We start from the raw sequence: 25,198 nt of genomic DNA on the forward strand, positions 1-25,198 counted from the left end.
TAATATGATGTAATATGGTGCGATGTGATGAATTACATTATATTACATCACAATGTAATATAATGTAATATGGTGCGATGTGATGTAATGTAATGTAATGTAATATGATGTAATATGGTGTGATGTGATGTGATGTAATGTAATGTAATATGATGTAATATGGTGTGATGTGATGTAATGTAATGTAATATGATGTAATATGGTATGATGTGATGTGACGTAATATGATGTAATATGGTGTGATGTGATGTGATGTGATGTGATGTAATAAAAGTGTGTAAAAGTGTGACAAAGGTGCAAAAAAAAATAAAAAATCAGGAAGAGGGCAAACACTTTTTCACACCACTGTAGTACCACACCACTATAATGATAATAATGGTATGACTTACACTGAATTAAACCAAATAAATGAATCCAAATCTTTTACACTGGCTATATAACGTATATCCAAGTCAAAGTTTGCTGTGTTTTTTACGTTTTAACTATAAGTACTGTGTTACTGCTATGTATACTACAGTATATGACTCGCATTTGAGTATATAAAAGTGCATATTAGTGCGTATGACTGTGTGGTGTTGATGTTGCATCATGATACTGAGTATGTGGAAGAGTAAGTGTGAGAGAGAGATCACAGATACAAAGTCCTGAGTCCTGTATTTGAAAAAGTTGAACTTGGTTAAATAGACGTAATGTGTGTGTGTGTGTGTGTGTGTGTGTGTGTGTGTGTGTGTGTGTGCGTGTGTGTGTGTGTGTTTGTGTACTGACCTGAGGCTAAGGCAAAGCGCGTTCCTCTTTCACTGTTCCTTTACCACTCAATATCTCCCTTTGTGTGAAACGCCATTGAATACTAATCACTAGTGATGGATAGAGAAAGTGAGAAATATATAAAAAAAGAAACAAAGTGATTCTGAATGTTGTGATTTAAAATCTGAAGGCTGCTCGAGAGCCGCTGTTGTGTTGTGTCCTTGAGCTTAGCTCTTACATTAATAACTCGGCCAAAAATGACGTTTTCCTCAAGGAACGTAGTCAGACATGTTTGGTGTACTATCTGTAACTCATTTAGTAGTACTGGTCCTACAAAGCTAAAGCTAATGTAGCTGAGTACAAGACGCTTATAAAGTGTTATAAACAGTTATAACATGGTGCGCAATATATACATAAATCACCAAACGCTCAGCTCAAACCATCTCAAGCAATGACGTAATAACCGGTAATAACATTTGGAATAACTTAATAATTAGTAATAACATCTAGAAAAATAATGTAACCAGTAATAACAGTTGGAATAACTTAAAAATGAGTAATAACATTTGGAATAACTTAATAATTAGTAATAACATCTAGAAAAATGATGTAACCAGTAATAACAGCTGAAATAACTTAATAATTAGTAATAACATCAGGAATAGCTTAATAGTAATAACAGCTGGAATAATGCTGTAACTAGTAATAACAGCTGAAATAATGCTGTAATGGTATAATAACAGCTGGAATAACTTAATAATTAGTAATAACAGCTAGAATAATGATGTAACCAGTAATAACAGCTGGAATAACTTAATAATTAGTAATAACAGCTAGAATAATGATGTAACCAGTAATAACAGCTGGAATAACTTAATAATTGGTAATAGCAGCTGGAATAATGCTGTAACCGATAATAACAGCTGGAATAATTTAATAATTAGTAATAAGAGCTGGAATTATGTAGTAAGCAGTTATAACAACTGGAATAACTTAACTAATAATAACAGCTATAATCACTTAATAATACGTAATAACAGGTGGAATAGCATAATAACTAATAATAACCACTGGAATAGCACAATAATCAGTAATAACAGGTGGAATATTGTAGTAGCCAATAATAACCACTGCAAAAATAACTAGTAAAAGCAGCTGGAATAACTTTATAAATGTAACAGCAGCTGGAGTAATGAATTAATCATTAATAACATCTGGAATGATGTAGTAAACTGCAATAGCAGATAGAATAACTTAATAACCAGTAATAAGAGCTGGAATAGTGCAATTACTAGTTAAACAGCTGGAATAACTAGTTACTATTAATAACAGCTGGAATAACTTAATAACTACCAATAACAGCTGGAATAACACAATTACTAGTAAAAAGAGCTGGAATAACATGATAACTTACATAACAGTCTTCCTCAGTACATAATTTGGTGTCTCGTGGTAAAAGGTTTAGCCGTTAGTTAGGATTTTTTCTCAAACACAGACTCAGATATGAATCTAATGTAGAAATCCTGTTCCAGAGCAAAACAGTGAGCGCTGTACAGTATATGAGTACTCGCTGTGTATTTATACTCACAGTTTGCAGAGTTTATTAGCTTTCCTCCCGATCGTTACTTTCCTCGCTTGTTAACATCATTAACCTCGTAGCACTCATGAACTTCTCACCACTGTGAATGGCAATTTGCTTTTGCCTCTCAGCTGCCTTAGTTTGTTAAATATAAATCCAGCCAAATAATAACTTCTATAACAAAGATGAGCTTTAACCTTGAGCCTAGATGTGAGAGCATAAAAAAATGCAAATACACACACGCACACAAACACAAACAGACAGACACATACACAGACACACACACACACACACACACACAAACAGACAAACAGACACACACACAGGCACACATAATGGCTTTTTACTGGTTTTAGCCTGATGTAAGCATGTAGATTTTATTTCTTTTTTTATGTTTGTAACCTCTGGATTTCTACATACACAGTGACACACTCTATTAATCTTGCTAGAAGACTGAAATCTTAACTAAACCTTCATCCTTGTTAATTAAATAAGTTGTGTATGTGTGAATAAAGACTGTGTAAAGACTTCTCTTTCTGTGTGTGTGTGTGTGTGTGTGTGCGCGCGCGCGCGTGTTTGTGTGTGATCTCTCGAGTTTAAAGTGCTGTTTTTCATTACACGGAGAGAGCAAGACCGAACGGATGATGCTTGAAGTTTTTTTCCCTCTCCTTCTCCCACTCGTTCAACCTTTCCACCCTCATTTCTCTCTTTGAACTCTTCACCACTCGCTCTTTCATGTCATTTTATTTTCTCCTCTATTTCTCACATTCCTTTCGTCAGTCACTCTTTAAGCTTCTTTTTTACCCACGTCTGGAAATGCTTCTGCGGCTGGTACTGTGATTTGTATTGAGTGCGCCTCTGTGCTGTATGTAGCGTATTTGTGTAGATTTCTCACAGTTGTCGATGTTTCAGGGATTTACGTACCGTGTACCATTCTTACTGTACTACTAGCTGTAGTGGATGGAGGAAATATAAATCTGTTTAGATGACCAAAGCTGAAATTCAGTCTCAATCTCAAACTCATACTCTATATAACAGAGAACACCAAGTAACAAACTAAAGTGCAACAAGAAGAACTCACACACAAACAACACACACAAGATAACCGGTATAAATTGGTTCAGTAACTAGTAAAACATAAGGAACAAGTGTGCAGATTAAGTGCCGTGCTATTATTGGAAAATAATCAAATAGATGATTATGTTTCATTAGCACCACATCCTGAACTGCTTCACTGCTTAAACACCACAGCGATTAGAAAAATGATGACAGTTAGAGAAAACGAATCGAAAACGACTCTAACATCCCGTACGTGCTGGAATAGACGTAATTCAGAACTCTTTTATCAAATCTCTTAGAATTATTCATCCTTTTCTTCTGTTCAAGCACGTGTGCAGATAAGCCTAATCATGAATAAAAAGATAAATGATGGTAGGTGTGAGTATTGATTCTTTTTCTGCCGATTTTTCTTTCTTTTTTGACTCTCATTATTCCGAAAATTAGATCATTTAGATCACAGCGGTGATTGGATGTGAAAAGGCTTCTGAGTGAAACACAATTAAGACATTTTGCTGGGTTATTAGGTGGGAATATAAAGAGCTTTGGAGTACTGGTGCGCAGTATGAACTTATGAACAAAGGCAGCAGGAGAATAAGCACTGGACCCAGAGAACAAAGAGGCTAAAGATCAAAAGTGGAAAAAGGTCTGTAAAGTTTGTCTACTCTCTTTCACTTACACACACACATATACTGTATATATACACACACACACACACTCACACACACACACTCTCACACACACACACACACAGAGTGGGCGATATGACCCTGATATTATGTCTCGTTATCTGTCCTTTTTTTTAATAATCTTAGCGGTAATAAACACAAGTCTTAATCATTTGTTGCGCAACTTTCTTGACAATTCTGTCATTGTTCTTTCAGAAAGTTGTGGCAAAGCCCTGAGGGCTTGTTGTCTAAGCGTGGGCAGTTGCGGTCCACTTTGTTATTTTGAAAGCTGAGTAAATCCTAAATGTTGTGCAATTTTCACCTGCAGTAGTTTGAAAGCAGTGTTTGCAGGACCTCAGCAGATATAACACAAGTTTAGCTGAAAAGTTGTGAAAGTGTTAATAGGTCTGAACAAACTCCTTTACATTGTCCTGTGTTATCGAAGAAGAAGAAGAAGAAGAAGAAGAAGAAGAAGAAGAAGAAGAAGAAGAAGAAGAGAAGCCTTTATTTTGTCACATATAAATTACAGAACTGTGAAATTCTTCTGTCACTAATACAACCAAACGTTGTCTTCAGAGCACAGGGTCAGCAATGATACAGCACCCCCTGGAGCAGTGAGGGTTACGGGCCTTGGTCAAGGGCCCAACAGTGGCAGTTTGGCAGTGCTGGGGCTGGAAAAATGATTCTCTGATCAACAACCCAGAGCCTTAACCACTTGAATCACCACTACCCTCAGTGTAGTAACGCTGTAATAATCCTGCACTATGTTAGTTCACCTATAACTATACCTTAATGAGTTAAGATATGAAGTAATCATGAATTAATGAAAAGCCTAATGAAGTCCTATGAATTCAGGTGTGAATAATAACAACCACCTTAAGTACATGTTTATACTAAGTTGTTAGTTAAGCAGTTAAGAAAGAATATGAATGAAACGTGTGTCAATCCTTTGGGTAAAGGAGCAGAGCAGAACCTTGGGTTTGAGTCACCAAGATCAAGTACCTATATACAGAGTTATTTACTGTATATTTTATCAAATTTTTTTATACAAGTCAGCATTAAAGGCTTTGGGGCCCAACAGAGGACACTTGGTGGAGCTGGGATTTAAACTCCAGTCATTGGTCCAAGACATTAACCACTAAGCTAACACATCCCTATCCCCCTGTACCAGTACACCAGAATTTACAGAAAGTGGATCAGTGTAAATTCTTAATAAAATCCAACGCCCTCCATCCACCGATGTTTGTGTACATAGCTGTACTGCATAATAAAATGCTTAAATATGCTTAATAATGATTAATAGTTAGTAATTATTAATTAGTAATATTATATAGTATCTTGTTGATTTGATGCAGCAATTTTTATTGCGCTGTTAACGATGTCGCAAAATTTTTTTCTGAATAAACATAGTGTCAATTTTCCATTTATATTTTTCCATAATGAGCAAGCTAGAGGTGATGATGATGAGAAAAAAGTTCATCCTCGTCTGGGTGACGGTGAACGAGCTGTTACTATAGAAACGGATACGTATCAAACAGAGGAACTGCTGTCAGAGCTTTTAACCAATCAGATTTGAAAATTCTACAGCCCAATCTTAACATTAAGGGTTAAGCCCCACCCCCTTTGCATTTTAATGATGTTACATAGTTTTTCTTTGACTCGGGACTCAGATATTCGGGGTGTGACGGCATTTGCGATGTAGCTGTTAAACAAACACATAATACGAACAAATAGTTGTTTAATGTCTAAAGCAAGATAAGAATCTATCATCTGTGTGTTTATTGCCGAGTCAGTAACCTGTGACATAAACACGCCACGCCATATTTGCATGTGCGTGCAAGTGTGTGTGTGTTATCACTCTTGCATAAAAGTAAAAAACTACTTTTAATGTTGCTTTGTGTTTCAATACATTTGAATAATATCTCCAGCATATTGTGCTTCTTTCCTCCTCCAACAATAAGGTTTAATGACATTTGACATTTAAATTAGCATAACTTGTCTAACGTCTCGTCTCGTCTCATCTCATCTCATCTCATCTCAAGTGATCAAACAGCATCAAAGCCAGAAGGCTAGAGCATTTTCCTTTTAAGCGAGTTAAAGTGTTGTTGTGTTGTTCAAGTAACACATCAAAAAGTCATATGGACTCAATTTAAATGTAGATTTCATGTGTTTGAGAAATGAAAGCTTGTGTATTCCTACATTAGCGAGATGAAGTCGCGAAAGTGAGACGTCTTTCGCCCAAAGCGGATCTTTACGACACATGACTGAGCTTGCAGAAAGCCGTGAAAAAGTTAAGATTGGCGTAATTGAGAGAGGAGACGCACAGAGAGAGAGAGAGAGAGAGAGAGAGAGAGAGAGAGAGAGAGAGAGAGAGAGAGAGAGAGAGAGAGAGATACACATTGAGTGGCACAGAGAGAGAGAGACAAACACACATAGAAAGAGAGAGAAAGAGAGAGAGACAGAGACAGAGAGACAGCTAGACATTGAGTGGCACAGAGGGAGAGAGAGAGAGAGAGGGAGAGAGAGAGAGAGAGAGAGAGAGAGAGAGAGAGAGAGAGAGAGAGAGAGAGACATTGAGTGGCACGGAGAGAGAGAGACACACACACACATAGAAAGAGAGAGAGACAGAGACAGAGAGACAGCTAGACATTGAGTGGCACAGAGAAAGAGAGAGAAAGAGAGAGACATAGAAAGAGAGTGAACGAGAGAGAGACACACACACATAGAAAGAGAGAGAGACAGAGACAGAGAGACAGCTAGACATTGAGTGGCACAGAGAAAGAGAGAGAAAGAGAGAGACATAGAAAGAGAGTGAACGAGAGAGAGAGAGAGGGAGAGAGACACACACACATAGAGAGAGAGAGAGAGAGAGAGAGAGAGAGAGAGTTCATTGTTATGCTCGCTCTAACATTTAACAATGATCTCTTTTTAGAAAACTCATCTCAATCTCAAGACAACTGTTTTTTATTTTTCCCAAATTTATTCAACTTTTGCTTTAAAACAAGCTTAAAAGTAAAATTGGTTGTAAAATAATCACATGGTTGTGAGTTTAGACTCTTTACACACCTGAAATAGTTCACTGTGTCATTGTAAACTGTCCTCACTCGCTCATTTCGTCAATGTGCCAAACCATAAACCTGGATTAATGTTCTCCTTATTTAAAGTGTCAACAAACCTGATTGGATAACTCCAGCTCGTGACTGTTTTAAATAACGGCTTGTCTCACAGTTCTGTTGTTCTCTTGTATCTCTTTTGGTTCACCAATCGTTCTTCCGCTAATTTTTCACTTGGTTCCTGAAATACTCCTATTATTATTTCTGACCGACATCCAGCGTGTCCCAACTGTAAAAATAAAATGTCTGCGTTTGACTTTTTTCTTTCTTTCAAAAGCTGCAACTACTGCTTTCATGACACACAGGGTTTCTGTGACTATACAGGAAAAATCATGTGATTCCAGGCACATGTTCTGCTTCGCTTCGATTACGTGTTTGTTGCTAAGCATCGCATCGTTTTAATCACGTTCTAACACAGACGGAGAAGCCGTGCTTGCTCTGATTCAGAGCAGGGTTTAGAACAATGATAAACCGTAGTGTGACAAGCTCTTATAAGGTAGCATCGTATCCTTGGTGTGAGGCCTTCAGATCCAGCTAGCTAGCTTCGCTGCATAACATTTGAGGCGACACAAACATTTGTGCCTGTCTGAATAATCGATCGATACACTCACTTGATACATATTCGATATAAAATGACATGTTCACTTGATACAACCATGACATCTACTGCAAGTAGAATGCATACGTAACTAGCAAGCTAGCAATTCAAACCCTTTTAACTAGAGCGTTTTTTTAAACGGTTAATACCAGATATTTCTGCATTGTCTTGAAACATTAAGTATAGTTACGTTTCTTAAATTACAACAAATACGGCAGTGTATGCAGTATTATTATTTTTAGCACCATTGCTTTATATGGAGCTTGCCAAAAATCCCACAAGGGGCAAAATCCGAGGGGTTTTCCCCCTGATCTCTGCTGCAAAAACACGATACTTCCTGTGTGGTGTGTTTCCATAGCCTGCTGTCTTTCTCTGTGTGCTACGTATCAGCTGGAGTAAGAATAGTCAGGACAAACAGTTCTTTAGTAAAAACACTTCTAGGATATATTATTACACACACACACACACACACACACACACACACACACACACACACACACAGAAAAGCTGTTAAGATGAGGTCAGTCCCCACAGTGTCTGAGTGCAGGGAAAGTCTTGAGAACAGGAAACGAGCACACCCCCTGAACGTGACCCCGAAAGAGAGTGGACCTCAAGAACAGTACGACTGTGTGTGTATGTGTGTGTGTGAGTGGGTCCTCAGGGAAAGATAAGGGGTATCATACAAAGAGTCACACAACTAACCACAGAAACGAAATAATCAGGTAGAATTATTAAATTGATTGGTTTATGCCCTGTGTGTGTGTGTGTGTGTGTGTGTGTGTGTGTGTGTGTGTGTGTGTGTGTGTGCGTGTGTGTGTGTGTGTGCATGTGTGTGTGCATTACACATATCATGGTTTCCACTTAACCTCTTAGAAAGCTCTTCGTACGCTCCGTATGCAACAGGTGTGGAGGTGTGTGTCCTTTTGTGTCCACAACACTAGAGACATTCAAGCTTTGTCCTTTTGTCCTGTTGACATTATTTATCATCTGTCTAATGTCTGATTATTTGTCCTCTTGTAGCTATTTCTGCTTTTCAAGTTCTGTAAATCAGTGTACTGCATTTGAAGTGTGTGTTTGTGTGTTTGTGTGTGTGTGTGATGGTGTGCATGCTCACATTTATGCGTCTTTGTGTCCATCTGTTCAGCAGTCCTCCAGCTGCTTGACCCACACCCACAGCTAGCTCCTGATTGGCTAAGGACAGCTAGGGCTGGAGAAGCTTGTCAGGGGCCCTTATGAGCATGTACACACACACACACACACACACACACACACACACACACACACACACACATGCACACAAACACTGGGCTGGAATCTGTCCACACTGGAGCAGGAGTGTTGCAGTGAGATTGAGGGAGCAATAAGAAACTGATTATTGTTGTTACTGATTATTGTAAAAAGAATTGAACCAAAAACAAACAAGTAATAAAATATAAGTTACCAATACAACAAAAAAGAAAAGACAATAATGTCACAATATTAATTCTTATTCACTGAATTCATGAATTGACTTAAACACAGTATAAAACTAGCACTGCTAAAAGTATACGATCGAGAGAAACCATCCAAATTTGGCTTAAAATTAAACTACACTTTTTATGGACATTCAAACATTATCTGCTAAATATTGATGGCACTGATTTAAACCTTTCTGAATGACTCCGCCCCCGATCTCTGACCACACCCACTTTTGACAGGACATAAAGAATGGCTTAATAAATTGTAGATAGTTGTGACTTTCATAGTCATCAGATCTCTAATGAACACTCATGGGGAATTTTGGACCTTCATCATCATCATCATCAGTGACATCAAAACACTGAATAAGGGATTATCTTTTGGAAAGACGATGTCCTTCATGCCAGTAAAAAGAGCTCCAGAAGACTAAAGATGCATTATGCTGCTCTTCTGAGAAGTGGAGGCTAAAGGGTAAAGGTCCTTGGGCATAACTGCCTCTGTTGGGCCCTTTAGCAAGGCCCTTAACCTACTATGCTCTGATGGTGCTGTATCATATCTGACCTTTGATCTGACCCCTGGGATATCACAAGGAATGCCTTCCATTCCAAAAGTAAAGGCTTCTTCTAGCTTCAATTTCTCATCCATGTTTTGAATTTAGATAAAGTTGAATCCTGCTTGGTTCATTTCTTCTGCTGGGAACTTCTTGGTCGTCCTACTCCTCCTCCTCCTCCTCCTCCATCTGGAAATCCACTCCAGCTTTTAGTAGCAGCCCAAAAACTTTGTCTTGTTCTATCTGTGTACTCCATGGTATATCCCCACCTCCCGGGCTCACACAGATTACAAACAATGTGGAGGGAGAGTGTGGACTTGGACAGACCTGAACAACTTTTAACTCCTCCAGTTGGATGTCTTCATTTCCATGGATCTGATTACTGTTAGCTTTTAGACACAGGGTTTCAGGCTTTAGAGTGTGCTTGTCTTTGGACTTAAGGAGTTAATGTGTTTTGAGTGTATTTGAGTGTGTGTGTGTGTTTGAGGGGGAAATGTCAGGAATAACTAGGAAAGGTTCTGGGAGACCCAGCTACTACTACAGGCTGCTGGGTCGAACCCGACTCCAGAGGCAACGCAGTCGCTCCAGGAGCAGGACCAGACCTGCAAATAAGGGTAAAGATTCTTCTGATGCTTTCGTATGTTCTATGGTAACATATATGACATTACGTTACTAACATTTCTAACTCATGATTATTTGATCCTACTAGAAGTAACTAGAGCAGAAGAAGGGTTCTAGAGCTTAGGGTTAGTCATGTATACTGCAAACACCTTAGTTTAACCAACAGACTTATGAATGTTGATAAGACTTGTAAAAAGTTATCAGCAGATAGAGTTGTAACAGGTTGTTATTACAACTTTGTATGGAAACCAGTGTGTTACAATAAACATCAACAAAGGGACAGGAAACAGTGCAACATTTCCACAACATTTCCATATCATTTGTGCAACATTCCTACAACATTCCAACACAAGTTTTTTTTGTTACAACCAGTTTTCTCAGGTTACTCCAATTGGTCTGCGCAAAACCTTTGTAGTCCCTAAAAGTCGGGCAGTAGCTTGTTTTGTGACATTAGTGTGGCATTTATAACATCTGTGCTGGCTGTGAAGTCACTTTATTGCTTCGAGTGATGTGTGACTTTGAGGGTGTGTGGTATTTAATTTGGATTTGGTTGGTTTCAGGTCAACATTTGAACAAAATTCATCAGCAGGCTGGAATAACACAGGAGCAAACACACACACACACACACACACACACCACAAGCTTGTGATAGTGACTTTAAGGTTTAAAGTCTCTCTCTCTCTCTCTCTCTCTCTCTCTCTCTCTCTCTCTCTCTCTCTCTCCAACCAGTCATTCAAGACATACTTAAATTAAATAAATAATAATAATATAATGTGATTACTGTACATTAGGTAAGGAATAAAACATGTCAGGACATGGTGGTGTGATGTGGTGTCCTGTCCTGAAGTGTTTTATTCCTCTTATCCCACATGTGCTAGTTTTTCATATGTTTCTAATTACTTTTAAATGCTGCGTAATATCTGGAAAAAATAAGTTTTTTCCTGTTGCTGTAAACTATAAACTGTATTGCTTTATTTTTTGTAGCAGCCTTTCCTTTTTCTTGAAAAAACACCCCACAAACAAAAACACAGTTCGTCATACAACAGACAAATCACAAAGTTACAAACAAAGTCCTGACACTGGAGACTCCTTCCATTGTATTTTAAATTAACATCGTTTCTCTCAGGAAATTTCACAACGTCAACAAAACTTTGAGTTTCGAGTTTCAAATCCATCAAACAAACCCCAGTGGTTGAGTTGCTGCTATAGAAACGGTAACCTATCAGAACAAGCAGTAATATATAAAATATAAAAGAAGTCTGTTATCAGACGACGCTGTGGTTAAGGCTTGATCGTCTCCTGGAAACTCGGACAACATGACCTGTGTGCTTTCTGTTAAACGTTTACCCAGGGAAAGACGTTTAAATGGCATTTAATACACATGTAAGCCTTAAGATGTATGTCATTATGTAGGACGTCAACTATTTAGATTATTCCGGGTTGATAGACATGTTACGGATATATAATGTACCTCGGACACTTACTTTTAAACAGAGTGTAATTAGTATTAAAAGCTCTACATGTACACACTGTATTTGCCTCGTGAACTTAATATTGGAATATTGAACTGGATTACTGTATAATAGTGTTTTATTCAATAAAAGGATCGCCTAAATATGTGGGGATTTGGAACAGTTTCTAAAAATCTGGAACAGATCAGTTGTGAATGTGTAGTACATGGTATCAGTTTGATAAAAAGATAATAAAGTTTTTTGGGTTTTTTTGTGCTGAAGAGGTTTACTTCTTTCAACAAGTTAAAAGCATAAATCACGGCCTGGCAAATTTATGTTTTAGAGAGAGAGAGAGCATGAGAGAGTTGAGAGTGAGAGAGTGAGTGTGAGAGAGTGAGTGAGTAATTGTGTGTGTGGTTGTGTGTGTGTGTGTGTGTGTGTGTGAAAGAGAGAGAGAGAGAGAGAGAGAGAGAGAGAGAGATTGTGTGTGTATGTACAGTATGTGTGTGCTTCTGTGTTTGTCTCTGAGTGTGTGCAGGCTTGTGTCTTATAGAGTTTTGACTTTGTGGGGACATTTGGCTGGTCCCCACAATACGAACATGCAATGGCATATTTACCATGTTTTATTCTGAATGTGTGTGTGTGTGTGTGTGTGTGTTGAGGCAGAGGTGGTGTTATATATCTTGTTGGGGAAAATGAGAGAGTCTCAAAGAGTTTTGACTTTGTGAGGACACTTGTCTGGTCCCCACAACACACATATTTTTCTTGTTTTGTTTTCCCAGTAGTTTGAGCATTTATTTGAGAAAAATCAAACCACTTTTATTAAAATGTTTTTTTTGGTTACTGAGATCACACTTAAGGTTCAGTTTTGGTGTGGTTCAGCATCAACAATGATGCAGTGGATGGTTCTCTGGGTGGCATTTCAAACTTGTAATAGTCGATTGTTTGCCTCAGTGATCTGGGCCTCAGTCATTTTCTCTTCATTCTGCATGCTAGCTAAGATATTGGGGGCAGAGCTTTGTGAACATGGTTGGAAATGGGGGCATGAGCTAACTGTCTAGACCTAACTAAAAAAATTTACATTTAGTTTTAAAAGTTAAAGAAGGTTTAATCTCAACAATCTTGTGCTTTACTTCTTCTACACTCTTTACAGTGGTGACTCAAGCAGTTAAGGCTTGTATGTATATGTACTGTACATGTATATGTGACAAAATAAAGGTTTCTGTTCTTCTTCTATTGATCATTCATATTATTTTCCATCCTGTCACTAGCCAAGAAGAGAAAGATAACAAACTATTCAGAAGGACACAATGAGAAGAAAACTGATGTTAGCTTTGGCCCAGTGCCATTGAAGCATCTGATAGGATGAACAAGAGAACAAGAAACGCTTCAGAATGCTCTTCCAGCGGGCCCTTTGTAATGACGGATAAACTATAAAGCATGTGTGTGTCTGATTTATATCTATGTGTGTATCATTATCACAGTTGCTCTTTATTATCCTCTTGTCCACTAAGCATTATGTAAATATTTTACTCCATTACGGAAATAATTTTGGATTTCCGACTTCGTTATCGTAGCTGACGGTTCGTGTCGACAAAAGGAGAACACGGTCCAGTGAGACTCTTATCACTTCCTACAGAGTTGGACGTGATCATGATAGATGAGCTCTATACAGTAGAAACGGTGGATTCTTCGATTTCATGATGACATGTATGTAGCTAGATTTTTTATTATTTTAACCAGAATATAAACACCACATCAGTTCATGGTAGCTTCATGCTAGCTTCATCAACGTGTAAGCTTATTATAATCTTAATAAGGTCTTTCAGAACTAGAACAAACATCTTGCACCAGAATCCTTGTCTGAGCTGCTGCTATAGCAAATTAACAACATCTTGCAACCAATTAGATTTGAGAACTGGATTGTGTGATTAGTAATCAGGTGAGTCTGAATGTAAGAGATGATAATTTAACTTGCTACACTTTCGTTTCAGACTGTTGAGCCTTTCTATAGTATGTCCTCATCCAAGCCAAGCCATTTCGTGGTCTGTGTTAGCAAGTTTGTGATTTTTTTTTCTACGTAAAAAAAACGAAAAAAACACTCACACACACACCCACCCACACACATACACACACACACACACACACACACACACACACACACAGTTAACAGAAAATGACAGCTGCAGCCTCGGCTTCATTCTCAGTTTGCTGGGACTCATGTGAACTAATTTATCATAAGCAACAATCAAAATTTCTCTAAAAGACATTGATTCTTATAACACTTGCTGATGTTTTTCTTCATTGCTTGTTAAATGATAAGTCCTGTAAATACAGCATCATAGTCAGTGTCGGGAAAAGAGGAAGCTTCGCAGCACTGGATATGGGAAGTGTCTGGTGTGAGCTGGCGATATGTTAAACTTTAGCCATAAAAACTCTGGAAACCGTGACAGCCGGCAGCTCAAAGTCCTGTGACATGATTGCGGGTCACATGAGAAGCTTCTCCGAGTGTGTTTGATTCAGATAGGGAGAAAAGTTCAGGGGTGTTTGACAAGCTGCGCGGCAGTAAACATGGTGTCATTTTACATTAAGGCAGCGAGGAATTCTGGGACATGTGAGAAAGTCAAAGCAGGAGAACGAAAGAGGAGAAAGAGGAGAGGAAAGAATGAGGAAATGAGGAAAACAGATGGGGGAAAATAAAGAGAATGGCAAACAGATAACAAAGATGCTAAACCATTGGAGAGAAAAGTTTGAATCCAAATAAATAAATAAAAAAACTGCACATAAAATCTGCTACTTCTTGTTATTATTACTATCACCTTAAATGCTCTTATCTTACTGAAAAGAAAAAGCAGACTGCTACAAAACACTGACACTGGAGACTCCTTTCAAAAAATGTAAAAAAAAAACAAAACAAAAAAAAACAAGAAAGAAAAAGCTATAAAGAATTGACTGTAATGCAGTTTAATCCACTTTACCTCCACGTTAGGGATAAATTGTCTTAAAGGCTTAACATGATAACATCTGAATATCTTTTGTAGTTAGGTGTTAATTGTTCTTCTTTTTGGAATGATCTGCATTGAAGATTTTTTTATTTCTTAAGCAAAAATTGGAATTTGTGCCTGTTTTGTTGTGTCTGTTTTCAGCCTTGAATGTCTTTGTCATGTCTCTGTCCATATTGGTGCTTAATATGAAGCTCATATAAAAATAGACACTCAGAACTTTTAGAATTTGTAGCGTTTCATAAGTATTTGTGCTTTAATGTCACAACAATAGCGCAATACATTCATAAAAAGGTTTTTTTGGTACACAAATGAAAGAATGACAGAAATTATAAATCCTTTTCTTAGGCATAAAAAGCCTGAGTGTATCTACACATGCAGCATAGCAGAAGTACGGGAAGAAGCTCCGCTATACGACTATAAAAACCATTTAAACCTAAACAAAACACAATCCCAGCACAGAGTGGCTAAACGAACAGACGAACAAAATTGACACAATCGGCCAATACAATGTACAAACACAACCAGATTCTGCAGATTCCATAAGGATGAGCACTTGGATATTAACCACCAATATAATGGTATATATTCTATATATAATATATATTCTAAGTACCAGAATTATTCACATACACCTTGTAGTTTTTGAGATATACTCATTTTAATTTGAGAATATCGTTCTCTAGCAGGAGGCTCAAAAATAGGTTTAATAGAGTTAAAAACAATTGTCTCACACCGAAAGCCAAAAGAATCCTGACTCATTTTTCTATCAGACTTTTATATCAGGCAATAAAATAATACATTTGTTTCTACTGATTGAAAATGTCTGTGGAACCCCAGAGTTCTGGTAAAAGTTTGTCTTTATTTCTCACTGCCTACACGCTACAGTGAGATTGTTGTGAGAGTGAGAGTTTTGTCTTCAAACTTCTCTTCACTGCTCTAATAACTCGAATAACTAATAAACAGGAATATTTTTCTATCACTTCAGACTTGAAAACCAAATTTTGGCTCAGATTCTCTTTTCTGTATAAAAGGTAAAGAATATCAGCTTCTAACCGTTTGAACAGTAAAAGCTTTCTCTCAACACATCAAAACAAATCAGGGATCTTGTACAGTCTGTGTAACAAGAAACAACTTCGATAAATAACAAAAATTGCTGGAAAAAAGTCTAAAAGTCTCTAGAGTTTATGGATTTATTCTTAATTTTTTCTAATAGAATTTTGGGGATTTTGAAATTGATTTTAATTAATTTATTTTTTTTTAATATAAAAAACAAATACAATATCCAATTTTTTTATATGTATATACATATATATTTGTATCATTTTTAGAGTTGATTTTTGTAATTATTTCTATTATTTCTCTATATGCAATAGAACGATAAAAATCTGAATTTTTTTAGAAATGTTACATTTTAAATAAATTCATTTATCTAGCTGTATTTTCAGTTTGAAAATTTGTGAAAGAATTTGAAAGAAATTTTACAAATTCAAATTAGAATTTTTTTTATTTATTCAGGTATCTCGCATATGATCTTTTTCCAAAGATACTATTAACTGAGCCAAAAAGGTATACGCCCCTCGCAGTGCTAAGATGATGTATACTCACATTAAACATTTCAACATACAATCTGTAAATATTTCTCAATGTGTTGTTTTAGCTACGAGTTTTTACATACACCAATTAGCCCTAACATTAAAACCACTGACAGGTGAAGTGAATAACTCTGATTATTTACCTCAGACTCGCTCATTTCTGGGATATCAATCACTGAAGTTGATGTGTTGACTGCAGGAAAAATGGGCATTTTGGAGGAACAAGGAGGTCCTACACAATCGTATTAATTCAATTCAAGTTTTCAATTCAATTCAATTCATTAATGTTATGGCTAATCAGTGTATGACACAATTAAATATTATTATTATTATTATTATTATTATTATTATTATTATTATTATTACTCTCACAAGGAAAACGTAGCTTTTTTATGTCTTACGAAGTCAACAGTTTCCTTTCCGATAGCACGGTCAGTCACATTTACCGGATTTGTTTTTGCTTTGATTGAGGTGAACTCGCACTGACATCCTGTTACCTCAGACAAAGACCTGAACATGAATCTGGACAAAAGCTTCAGTGAGAATCAACCATGACTCAATCATGACTCTTAATATAAAAGCACACGTCAACACTTTAACACATTAACAGCATTATCGGTAAACACAGACAAACCTTTAAGGTCACTGTTAATAAACCAACCAAGTAACTAACACTTTAATGAATGTTTGTGGTTATTAACTGGTAAAATTCAGAAGTCAGAACATCAAAGTTCAGCATTTAGGAACATGGTGTAAGCGAATACTTTAAAAAGCTTAATTTTATTTTGACTTCTTTTTTTTAGTTAAGAAGTGTTTCATGAACAAAGAAATAAACAGACAGAACATCTGACCAATCAGATTTGAGAATTCAGCCTTCTATAATGTTTTTTTAAATGTTTTGTTCAATTTAGCTAATGCAGTAAATAATATTAGTTAAAGGAGACGTACTGTAACATGTATTTTCATGTATAAACCACAGAAATTCTCCCTTAGTTGATAAAGTAACACAAGTGCGTGACACTTCATGAGAAAGACTTTCACCTACACGTTTCATGTCCAGTTCAAACGTACACAGTTTTACACTTCTGTACAATTCCTTGCTTCACAAAACAATAGTCTGGATTACAGAGTGAACTGGCTTCTGTATTGTCCAAGCCAAGGAACATCCTAAACAGGAAAGCCGGGAAACTGTACAGCATTCCTGCTCATAGTCCAGGAAGTGTGCTCTCTGACTCTGTGTGTGTGTGTGTGTGTGTGTGTTTGTGCTATGAGGAGGGTTGGGAACTGAACATTGTTCTCAATAGGCTGAGAGAGATGTTATTATGGAAACTCAGTAATAAGTTATCAGTAATACGTTTGTTAATACGTTGTTCTTTTCTTACCATAATATTTTGGCAATACTGTATATGTATATGGTGATGCCAATAAAGCTTGTTCAAATTGAGAGAGAGAGAGGGGGGGGGGGGCAGAATGCATGGTCTACTTTTGTTGCAGACGGAGAATGTGGAAGCAATATTAGAAAAGCTGGATGACTTTAACTACAGGTCCAGATTTTAAATGCTCCAGATGTACACTCCTGTGTGTGTGTGTGTGTGTGTGTGTGTATGAGTCACAGATCAGTTTTTCTATTCTCTCTGAACCTCTGAAATGAACACTTTTGTCTCACAGGACACCCTTCCTGTCAATAAACACAAGCTAATCTAATTAATAGAATATGATTAGTGAAGTGTGACGTTAAGTAGGGATCAGTGTCCATTGACTGGAATGACTGGTATGAGTGGTGTGAACAATATTTTTGGATTCTGTCTGCCTGTATACTGTTTCTGGGTACATTTCAGGCCACGAGTGATTGAATAGTTAACACGCCGCACTCTACAAACTAGCTATCTACAGTAGGTGACGTTTTCTGTTTCGATCACATCAACAAGCGGAAGCAATCCAGTTAATCAGCTTTAGTTTCTTACCATTTCTTTTCTAACACCTAAGTTAGATAGGAATCATTTTTGATCATTGGACATTTTTGATCATGATCATTAGCTGAGAATGTTAGCTGTATGTTTACAGTCTCTGGAGTGTCTAGCTTTTACAGCGTCATCCGGTGACATGCGTTTCTGCTCAGACTTGCTATTTAAACAGTTTTTGTTTTACAAAATCAATTAGGGATATTTGAACTTTAGTCAGTCATACTGCAGAAAAATGTGAAGCTCAGGATGCCTTTTAAGATCAAAGTTCTAGGAAGTAGGCTACATCAAGAAGAGGATTATTTATTTATATACATGATTAACAGATTCATGCATTCACAGAGAGACACTTAGTTTTATCCGCCACTGATTCTTTTATGCGTTAGCGTTTGCTGTAAATCAATTCATTTGTGTTGAAATGCTAGTTCACCACGACTGCTTTTGTTGTCTCTTACAATCCTACATGTAAGACACTGATATGGACCTTGGCGACTGGTACAGTATGCAGACATTATGTATTGATTGCTTACACCAAAGTTTTGACAAGTCACAAATCTGTAGTCAGAAGTCAGTATCCTGAAGTGTTACTGGCATTGTGTAGGTCTTGAGGATTCAGTAAAGCTTTAGAGAGAGAGTGGGAGAGAGAGATGCAATTGTTTCCTCAAACCAGAATGCTCTGAATTCCCCCAAGATCTAGTTGCCATGGGAACAGCACGGCTCCGAAATCGGACTTTCTGACTGACCGGATCTTTGCTGTCAATCAAAATGTCAAAAGTGACAATGGAGCTCTAAGTGAAACATGTGTTTAAGACATCAGGGCAAAGACCATCTTGTTTTTTTTGTGTGTATGTGCGTGTGTGTGTGTGTGTGTGTGTGTGTGTGTGTGTGTGTGTGTGTGCATGTGTGTGTTAAGGATATAAGAGGTAAACATGAGTCGTTAACAGTTTGTTTACTGCTCATCATATTTCAGCTCAAACTGGAGATAGTATAACAAATATTGCACACACGCACACACACACACACACACACCTTAAATTCCACAATCCCTGTGGCTAAATTATGCTAACCTCAATGTTGAATAGGTGAAACTATGAGTTTTGTTTGTGTCATTTGGTAAATAGGATGGAAGTGGCTCTAGCAGGATCTGAGCACAGTTTTGTTTGCCCTCATACATTTGCAAGGACATTAAGTTTGGAACACACCCTACTTACAAAAGGCCGCATTTGACTCTTCTGCCATCATGACAAAGCTTTTCTTTGTAACTTCCATCCTCCCTATTCCCTGTGATGGCTAAGGGCGTGTTTTTGAACATTAAGTGTGTACTTAATTAATAATCCAACAATCGTGACACGTCATTGTGTAGGAACATAGACACGAAATATTCTACAGTGATAACATACAGTACAATTGGATCAGAACCGAGAGCAGAGAACAGGGCTCGGACTGATGTACGGTAAAATTTCAGAACGACACGCAAACACTAATTCGGGGATAAACATTAAACAGGTGCACACATTAGGAGAAGAAACCAGTTAGATGGAGATGAGAGTAAAGGCAAAACAAATAACAAGAACTGGGAACAACATCATGTGCTGGGAGGTGGAACTCACCACAACCACAAAGTCTCAAAATAGTACACTGCTTAGTGAATAGGGTGTAGTTTCAGAGTCATAATGCAAAGTAATAATCATTCATTTGGATGAGGTTGGCAATTTAGCTGAGAATTTCATCTACAGGATAAAAAAGTAATTAGGATGTTGGCAGCTTCATAAATGTAATTAACGTTCCTAAATTAATGTGGAGGTTTAGTAATGAAGTCTAATCTACACACACGCTGTTGTTGCACTTGAGAACTTGTTGACGAACTGACGTCCTTATAAACCTGTCTTGAAAAACGCATTTACCTCTATTGTCATAGTGACACACACACACCAAACACACACACACTCACACACACACACACACACACACACACACACACACACACACACACACACACACACAAGCAACAGTTAAATGTCTTTCATCTGATGTGCCTCTGTTTACAGTGATTTAAGGTCAATTGCACTTATCACTACTCCCTAGACTCAGATGTTAATGAACTCTCTCTCTCTCTTTCACACACACACACGCACACACACACACTCTCTCTTCATGGGTCTCTCTCCCTCAGTCTCACTCCACAATCTCTCTCTATTTATTCTTATTCTCTTCATCTCTCTCTCTCTCTCTCTCTCTCTCCCTCTCTCCCTCTCTCTCCCTCTCGCTCTCCTTCCCCCCCTCCCTCTCTCTCTCTCCACCCTGTCACACTGTCACATTTCTCTTATTCTTTGTGCCACATGCACAGAATAAGTTTCCTCTCACACAGCAAGCATCAAACCTGATTGTATGATTGTATGACTAGTTTTTACGACTAATGCTAATAACCCCCATGTAGCTTTGTTTGACGTCAACCACCCACAATATGATATTGTGGAACATTATGAAGGTTGTGTTAGTTCAGGACAGTGTATCAAATGCCGTGCTTTAAGAATCACATTCCACATGAACAAAAGACAACAAGCTCAGATCTGCCTCTGGAAGAAAGAAGTGGGTTTGTTTACGTGACGTTATGGTCTGAATCGTCTGTATTTGTTGATTTGATGTTCTCTTGCATTTAAAACTTTTAAGATTGTTATCATGCAGCTATTTGTAGGTGTTTATCACACACTAAGGTTCACTCTGGATCTCTCCATTTTGCAGATTCTCCTCCTGATAGAGCAGGAAGGAGGCGGAGCATGCCAGGCTCCGCCCCTGATAAAACCCCGTCCACGATGGAACCCACAGCTGCTGCCACGCCCTTTCGAGTTACAGTAAGTTGTTACAAAGATGTCTTTTCTGATGCTGGTTATTACGTATCTGCGCATGCGTACATGTGCACCAACCCAGTCTCACGGCATTTCGTGACATAGTCACGAAAATTTCATCTATTGATGCAGGCCACGGATTTTCCTTTATTGCGCTCAAACCACTTCCCAGGTAATCTTACTTGAAGATAATGATCAAATTTGAACATTTAGAAATTGCAAAACCCTTAAAGCCTGCAGAAATCACCCAATCGCAAAGCGGACTGGCTCCGTCTCCATAGCAACGGATGCTGAGGCTCAAGGGTAATGCGGGTGTCTGCTTTGCATTTGGGTGATTTCTGCAGGCCGCACATTCTAAATGTTCGAATTTGAGGCTTGCAGAAATCAGGAGAATCAAATAAAACGGATGGTCATGACATCGTATTGTTGAGTTATCAAGCACACTTACGTGTTTATGTGTTGAAAGAAAGATGAGGAGATCATTATAAGAGAATCGGCGGTGGGTCATCAGGTAGTTTTAGCTGACGTCCTTAACATAGTAAAAATAGATAAGGCTCATAGGTACTGCAGTATTTAGTTTACCGTCCGATTTGACACACCAAATAGACGGAATAACAGCTTTTCTCAGAAAAGAAACCATAGCACAATGGTTAGTACCCTACAGAATATAAAGCAATAAAAACAAGGATAAAATCTCCTGGTTAAATGTTGAGTAATGTTGTGCTTAAAGTTTAAAAATGAATAACAAATGAGCAAAAACAATGCATCCGAGTGGCAGAAAGAAAAACGTGGTGCAGACACGAAAGATGCTTCCTATTGAAATACATTAGATTGAAAGTCGTGGTGAGTGACATGAAAAAAAGGGAAATTCGTGTCCACGAACACGAATCAATAGATTAAATTTTCGTGACTATGTCACGATCTGCCGTGAGACTGGGTTGCGTGCATGTGTGTATTTAACAATTAACCTTCAAAGATTTTTTGTTGTTGTTGTTGCAGAAAAACAATTTCCTCTTTCAAGCTTGACTCGTAAGTTGCGGTGTTGCTGATTTAATTAAGTCTCGTCTCTGTCCTCATAAACACTTTCCCCGCAAACGTTAAATTTTCTTCAGTCGTTTATTTCTTTTCAAGATGGAAGCTTGAGCTCTAATAAACAGTTTGTTTCTACTTTATAGATACAGCTGCGTAACTGATAACACGTGATTCCTTCTTTGAATCTACAACATCCTGCTATTTAAACAGTTTAACTACATAGGGTTTTATTTCCCACAGAAATGTATAAACATGGTAAGATTAAAGTGAACAGATGTCCGAGTCGGAAACTTTATCAGAAGCTGAAGCACCGATATGATGCTTTTAGAGTCGCTGGTTCATTATGACGCTCTTGAATGCTCGAATCTGATTGGTCAGAGGATGTTGATTGGTTATTAATTATATTATTATTAATTTTGTTTGATTACATTATCGCCGTAATTTAATTAATTTATTATAAATATGTATTTTACATTAATGGTTGGAGCCTCCAGTGTTTTGTATTTACTACCTTCCCCCTTTTTCTTTCCTTAACGCTAATAATTTGGGAAAGAGTTGCTGCTTTTTTCTTTTCTTAGCGTGAAAGAGACTAGCAACTTGTTTTTCGGATGTTTTACATTATTAAACGTAACTAAACGCTGAGAAAAACTTGTTAAAACCGTCTACTGTAAACTGGTGAATCTTCCCAATAAATAAACAAACACAAGCTCTTACTGAAGATAAACAAGCGAACGATTTCATCTTTATTTAAATCTCAGTTTAAAATTAGTATCGGAACAATGTCCATAAAAAAATAACAACAAAGTGCTGGATCCTAAACACTATTTGTATGTTATTGTATTTCTGTGTGTGTGTGTGAGTGTGTGTTTGCTTAATAAAACATTACAAGGTTTTGTGTCTTATTCTACAGCAATTTAAAAAATCTATTATTAGAAAACGAAACAAACAAAAATTCCCACAAATTTAAAATTAACATTTACATCAGGTTTTTTTTTTTAACATATATTTTAAGATTATCAGCTGTTACAGAAATACCTAAATATGAACTGGATAGATAGATAGATAGATAGATAGATAGATAGATAGATAGATAGATAGATAGATAGATAGATAGATAGATAGATAGAATGTAGCTCTAACACTACAAGATATCTTAAGAAAGCTTAATACTTCATGTATGACTGCAGTGACAAACATTAATATACTGGCAAGACTTTACATTAACAGTATTAATTAAACAATTAATGAAGTAATGGTATGAATTAATGATGCATATAGCCATGTACTAATCATGAACTAATGAAGAGTTTATCTTAACAATGATATGAGATTTACAAACGCATACGTGAATAATAACCACCTTTGTCTTTGTAAGTTAGCTCATGTATTAATGTAACCTCTATCAATCTGTGAATTAAATAAACATTATTTCATATTGCCGTATGCAGCTATGTACACAAACATCAGTTGATGGATGGCGATGGATAACTTTTCAAATTTACACTTATCCTCCATATCGTGTGGAGAAACACACCAATCGTTTGGTCTGAAACTGTTTTCATTGATTTCATGATTAGTTCATACCTTAACTCATTATTAGTTCATGTTTTAATAAGTATTACTAGTGCTACCAATACACTAAATTTGCATATTTGATCATCTAGTGAGATGTTAATGTTCTGTAAAAGATTTTATACAGCAGGTTCTTTTATAGTTATATAAACCAGATCAGAATCCCATCAGAATATGTGTACAGTTTGGAGGCACTAATGGGTGGAAGTGAAGGATTTGTTACACCATTGAGTTGTGCAAGTTAAGCTAGTAAGGCAACACTAGCAACACCTGAGGAAATGTTGTTTACTGTAATGTACCACTGATTGTTTCAAAGAAAACTGTATTTTGAAAAGTCGATACACAATGATCTTCGTTTTAATCCAGTCACTATCGCTTTCTCTGTAAAGGTCGTTTTGTCACAGAGCTTAAAACCTAGCACACAGACGTGATGATACATGGAAGTGCGGAAAAGCTAATCAGATTCCAAGCTTCTAAAGCCCGAGGCTTGTGGCCAAGAACAAGTGTGCACAAGGTATCGGATGATCTGCGGCCTGTGGGTGGAGTGTCTGAGATCGAGCCTACGATCTGATTAGCTTCCTTTTACTCTGTATAGAATCAGACAGCTATGAGATCTGCCGTAGCTGACTATCTTTGAAGGGAATTCAAGAGGTCTGATTTAATTGTCTTCAGATGATGCATAGAGGATTATATTTAAATTTGGATTTTAGCCATGCTCAAGTGCCATATATCAGAGCACCTTCAGACTATTCTGTGAATCTACTTATGGTTATAATAGGAGCCTGTTAATATGGAACTTTCTTTAATATTATATTACTTACGTACTATTTTTGAAGCTCAGTTTTAAGCATAGTTAAGCAAACTCCAAGTGTTTTCAGTTAAGAAAAGGTCTTCTTTTTTACAACAGGACTTATGCAGGTGATATGTATGTAGACATCAGCCTTAAGTCAAGTGTTACCAACATCTTTAAGACAGTTGACACCTGTTAAGACTTTATAAATGTTTGTTCATGACCGCTGTCATAAAAGGCTTATATAGTTGTTATGTATCACTATGAACTCCACAGTCAGTTGATAGTTTGGTACCTGTTATAATAAGTAATTACAAATGTTTATGTAGGTTTATGACAGCTGTCATAAAGGACTCAAATATTTGCTATGTATCAGTACGTGCAGCAGACAAGAATGAATCGTTACCGAAGCGTTTATGACAGTTAACACCTGTTAGAATTAATCTTCACAAATGTATATGTAGGTTTATGATAGCTGTCATGAAGGTACTGTGTCCCACTATGAACACCATATTTAAGTACAGAGTTACCAAAAGCTTTATGACAGTTGTCAGATAGAATA

At 37.1% G+C, this 25,198-nt stretch overlaps 1 protein-coding gene across 4 annotated transcripts in view; it reads left to right on the forward strand.

The window, feature by feature from the left end:
- dab2ipb (DAB2 interacting protein b) overlaps positions 1–25,198 on the forward strand; it is a 112,570-nt gene that overhangs the window by 16,134 nt on the left and 71,238 nt on the right. For 2 of the 4 annotated variants that reach the window (XM_060862822.1, XM_060862825.1), the window contains exons 1-2: positions 10,063–10,380; positions 21,139–21,248. In XM_060862822.1, the coding sequence (XP_060718805.1) occupies positions 10,260–10,380; positions 21,139–21,248 (231 nt within the window). In that variant the 5' untranslated portion in view covers positions 10,063–10,259. Of the gene's footprint in view, positions 1–10,061; positions 10,381–21,138; positions 21,249–25,198 lie in introns of those variants that run through there. The other 2 variants (XM_060862821.1, XM_060862823.1) reach the window with 2 other exon arrangements.

The sequence above is a fragment of the Tachysurus vachellii genome, chromosome 26, assembly GCF_030014155.1.
Source record: "Tachysurus vachellii isolate PV-2020 chromosome 26, HZAU_Pvac_v1, whole genome shotgun sequence".
Lineage (NCBI taxonomy): Eukaryota > Metazoa > Chordata > Actinopteri > Siluriformes > Bagridae > Tachysurus > Tachysurus vachellii.